This window comes from Mandrillus leucophaeus, unplaced genomic scaffold, assembly GCF_000951045.1.
Source record: "Mandrillus leucophaeus isolate KB7577 unplaced genomic scaffold, Mleu.le_1.0 Scaffold216, whole genome shotgun sequence".
Classification (NCBI taxonomy): domain Eukaryota; kingdom Metazoa; phylum Chordata; class Mammalia; order Primates; family Cercopithecidae; genus Mandrillus; species Mandrillus leucophaeus.
In genome coordinates this window covers 3,228,377-3,231,428 of record NW_012102210.1, presented here as the reverse complement: position 1 = coordinate 3,231,428, position 3,052 = coordinate 3,228,377, and the positions used below count along the sequence as shown (strand labels likewise).

Below are 3,052 nucleotides of genomic sequence, written 5' to 3'. Positions count from 1 at the left end.
TTTTTTTTTTTCTTTTTTTTGGAAACAGAGTCTTGCTTTGCCGTCTAGTCTGGAGTCCTGGAGTGCAGTGGCACAATCTCGGCTCACTACAACCTCTGCCTCTTGGTTTCAAGCGATTCTCCTGCCTTACCTCCCAAGTAGCTGGGATTACAGACACATTCCACCATGCCCGACTAATTTTTGTATTTTTAGTAGAGATGGGGTTTTGCCATGTTGGCCAAGCTGGTCTTGAAATCCTGACCTCAGGTGATCTGCCCGCCTCGGCCTCCCAAAGTGCTGGGATTACAGGCGAAAGCCACTGCACCTGGCCGAGACTTACTTTTTAACTATAATTATTCTTTTGTGCCTCTGAATTCTGTACTATATATATGTTATCTACTCAAAAATCAGTAGTAAAATAAAAAACCAAAAAATAGCCAGTATGACTCATGACTATGATCTCAAAAGACTACCTCTGACTCTAGAACATTACTAAATGGAAAACAAGAACAGGACCTATGTTGTAGAACAAATCCTGAATTAGGAGTCAGAAAACCAAGGTTTTGTCACTTCAAACATGAGCATATCACCAAACACTGAGTTTGTTTCCTCATATGTAGAATGTAGGGTAGTGTGCCCTATTCCATGCATACAGAACTGTGAAGATCCAATGAAATTATGCAGGTGAAATACACTGTGAGCTATTAAGAACCAAATACATTGTAATTATTTTTTTTAAAGTTCTGGTATTGTGAAAGACCAAGATTAGAAATGATAAATAAGACCTTTAACATTATTCCCTTTCTAAATTACGTATCATTTCATTGTCAATGGAGTTTTAGAAGTTGTTTGCTGTTAATAGTACTGAAATCTTCTACTTATGCTGCCTACCCTAAGATGATAAACAACTCAAGGGAAAGGTCTTATTATGATGAGTCACACGAACTGTAGGCAGTTACTAATTATTTGATGATTTGCATGATTATGATAAAGGTTAAGAGGAAAAAATTTTTTCCTGTATCACTAAATTTGCTACAAAATAAGTACAAGTGAGGAATGTCGGCTTTGCTAGACCCCAACAATAATCCTATGATTGGCTGCTTTAGTAGAAAGAGAACAGTAAAAGCATTCATCAGTACATAACATGTCTAGTTTAACCACCAACTCTTTTGTCTAACAGCTGGGCTATGTGGGCATAGGCCAAAGAACTAAGTCTCTTACTCATAAATTACTGAGTCATGAAAATAACACCTTCAGCACTCATGTCTTTGAATGGCAAGGACAGCCAATATGTAGGAGTTGCCAGCAAAAATGATTAATGTTGATGATATTGTGAAGTTCTGTGGTTTTAGCAATTCTGAGCCAAATAGGCAAGGCACCAGTCACCAGAAAGGAAAAAGGAAACTGTAGGTGTCTTACGTGATATACTTGTTATAGAGGATGAAGGCATGTTCAATGTTGCCTTCCTCAGAGTAAATGGATGCCATTCGGATAATCTCAACTCCAGAGCGGAAGTACCGACGGGGTGGAATGTCTTCATTCACCTCTACCGCACTACCCAGCTGGGAGAGAGCCCTCACCCGGTCTTCGGGCGGGAGGCTCACATCTCCATGGTCAGACATCAGGACCAAGTTCTGAGACAGAAAAAACAGATGGCATCAATACCATTGCCCCCATCATCCCAGCACAGTCTTACAGTTTATCTCACAGACCTCTATCTTAAGAAGAAAGTATAAGAGAAACATACCAAATGCTGTGGTGCCTATTAAATAAGGACTTTCCTACAAGAAGGCTGAGACCCTCAAGGAAGTCCAAATCATAACAATGAGAGGACTGGCAGACTTGAAAACGTACAACCCCTGTGCCATAATTAGGTGTTATAAGGAGTAGAACCACAGTGGGCCAACCAAAAGTTCAGTTCAAGTTAATCAAATTCTTGCCATTAAGTGACTCTACCCACAGCACTGTAAGAGTGGGAACAGCATCTTTTATTTTCTATTATTTCTCCTTCCAGATACCCACATACCTCCACCCCAGTACCTGGCACAGTGCACTCAGTGAACTTTCGTGAGGATTGTTCACTGACTTCAAGGTTGACCATTTTTATCTAATCTGAGAGTAACTGACATCTTCTGTGTCCTTTTTCATATTTGAGCGCAAGGTGAGTTAGGGGAACTGGTCTGGGAATTAATGCTCATAATTGTAACTCTGCTCACTAAACTACTATAGTCAATCTATAAAATCATTCATTTATCATTATCATGGCAAGAGATTTGAATCTTGAAAACATTTACTCATCTTCATAGACTAAACACTCTGAATAACAAAAAGGCACGATGGTAACTTGCATTGCAAAAACCCCTGGGGTCCCAAAACTCCAGTAATTCTAGTCTTTCTAGATATAGTTGCTGTTAGAATCAGACTCCAAATTCCAACCAGATATCGCCACTGTCATCTCCAAAATAAATCTGGGCATTTGACACACATTGCATTACAGCAGACCCTAATCAGTATGCTCTAGAATATACAAACTACAGTAGAATAAATCTTGGAATTCAAGGCCCTGTGGCAACTGGCCCTCCCCAACAGAGATCTTTTGCTTCAGTCAGGATTCCAATCTGCCCAGGCATCCTCACATTTCAGTTTCATTTGTCTATCCAGTTTTTCTTTTCTACTACAACTCTTCCCTCAGGGGTAGTCTTCTCTCAGTCAATTCCCTCTTTAGGTCTCTTCAATATTCGGATCACAATTCTTTCACAAAGCTTCCCCTCTAAAACACCCTCACTAAGAGCACAAAAGCCGTGAGGACTACTAAGGAGGCAGAGATAGTCCATCTCTCACGAGGCCTCTTTAGGGACTAGGAAAGCCGCAAGCATATCTAAAACCTCCCCAAGTAATTAGTAAACCTAGTCCACAGTCCATGAAAGTTAACTGAAACAGAGGATGCTCGTTGCATCTCAGTACCTCTTGGGAGAGGTTCTTGTGGGTTAAGAAAGGAACCACCTCCCGAGGCCAGGAAGCGGCGCCGGTTACCACCCGGTTGAGCAATTCCAAAAAGGGGAAGCAGCATCTG

The 3,052-nt window shown here is 40.9% G+C and overlaps 1 protein-coding gene across 1 annotated transcript in view; it reads right to left on the bottom strand.

The window, feature by feature from the left end:
- STAMBP (STAM binding protein) overlaps positions 1 to 3,052 on the bottom strand; it is a 56,249-nt gene that overhangs the window by 46,242 nt on the left and 6,955 nt on the right. The window contains exons 2-3 of the mRNA XM_011980698.1: positions 2,944 to 3,049; positions 1,399 to 1,613 (exon numbers count right to left, since the gene is read on the bottom strand). Coding sequence (XP_011836088.1) covers positions 1,399 to 1,601 — 203 coding nt within the window. The 5' untranslated portion in view covers positions 1,602 to 1,613; positions 2,944 to 3,049. The remainder of the gene's footprint in view (positions 1 to 1,398; positions 1,614 to 2,943; positions 3,050 to 3,052) is intronic.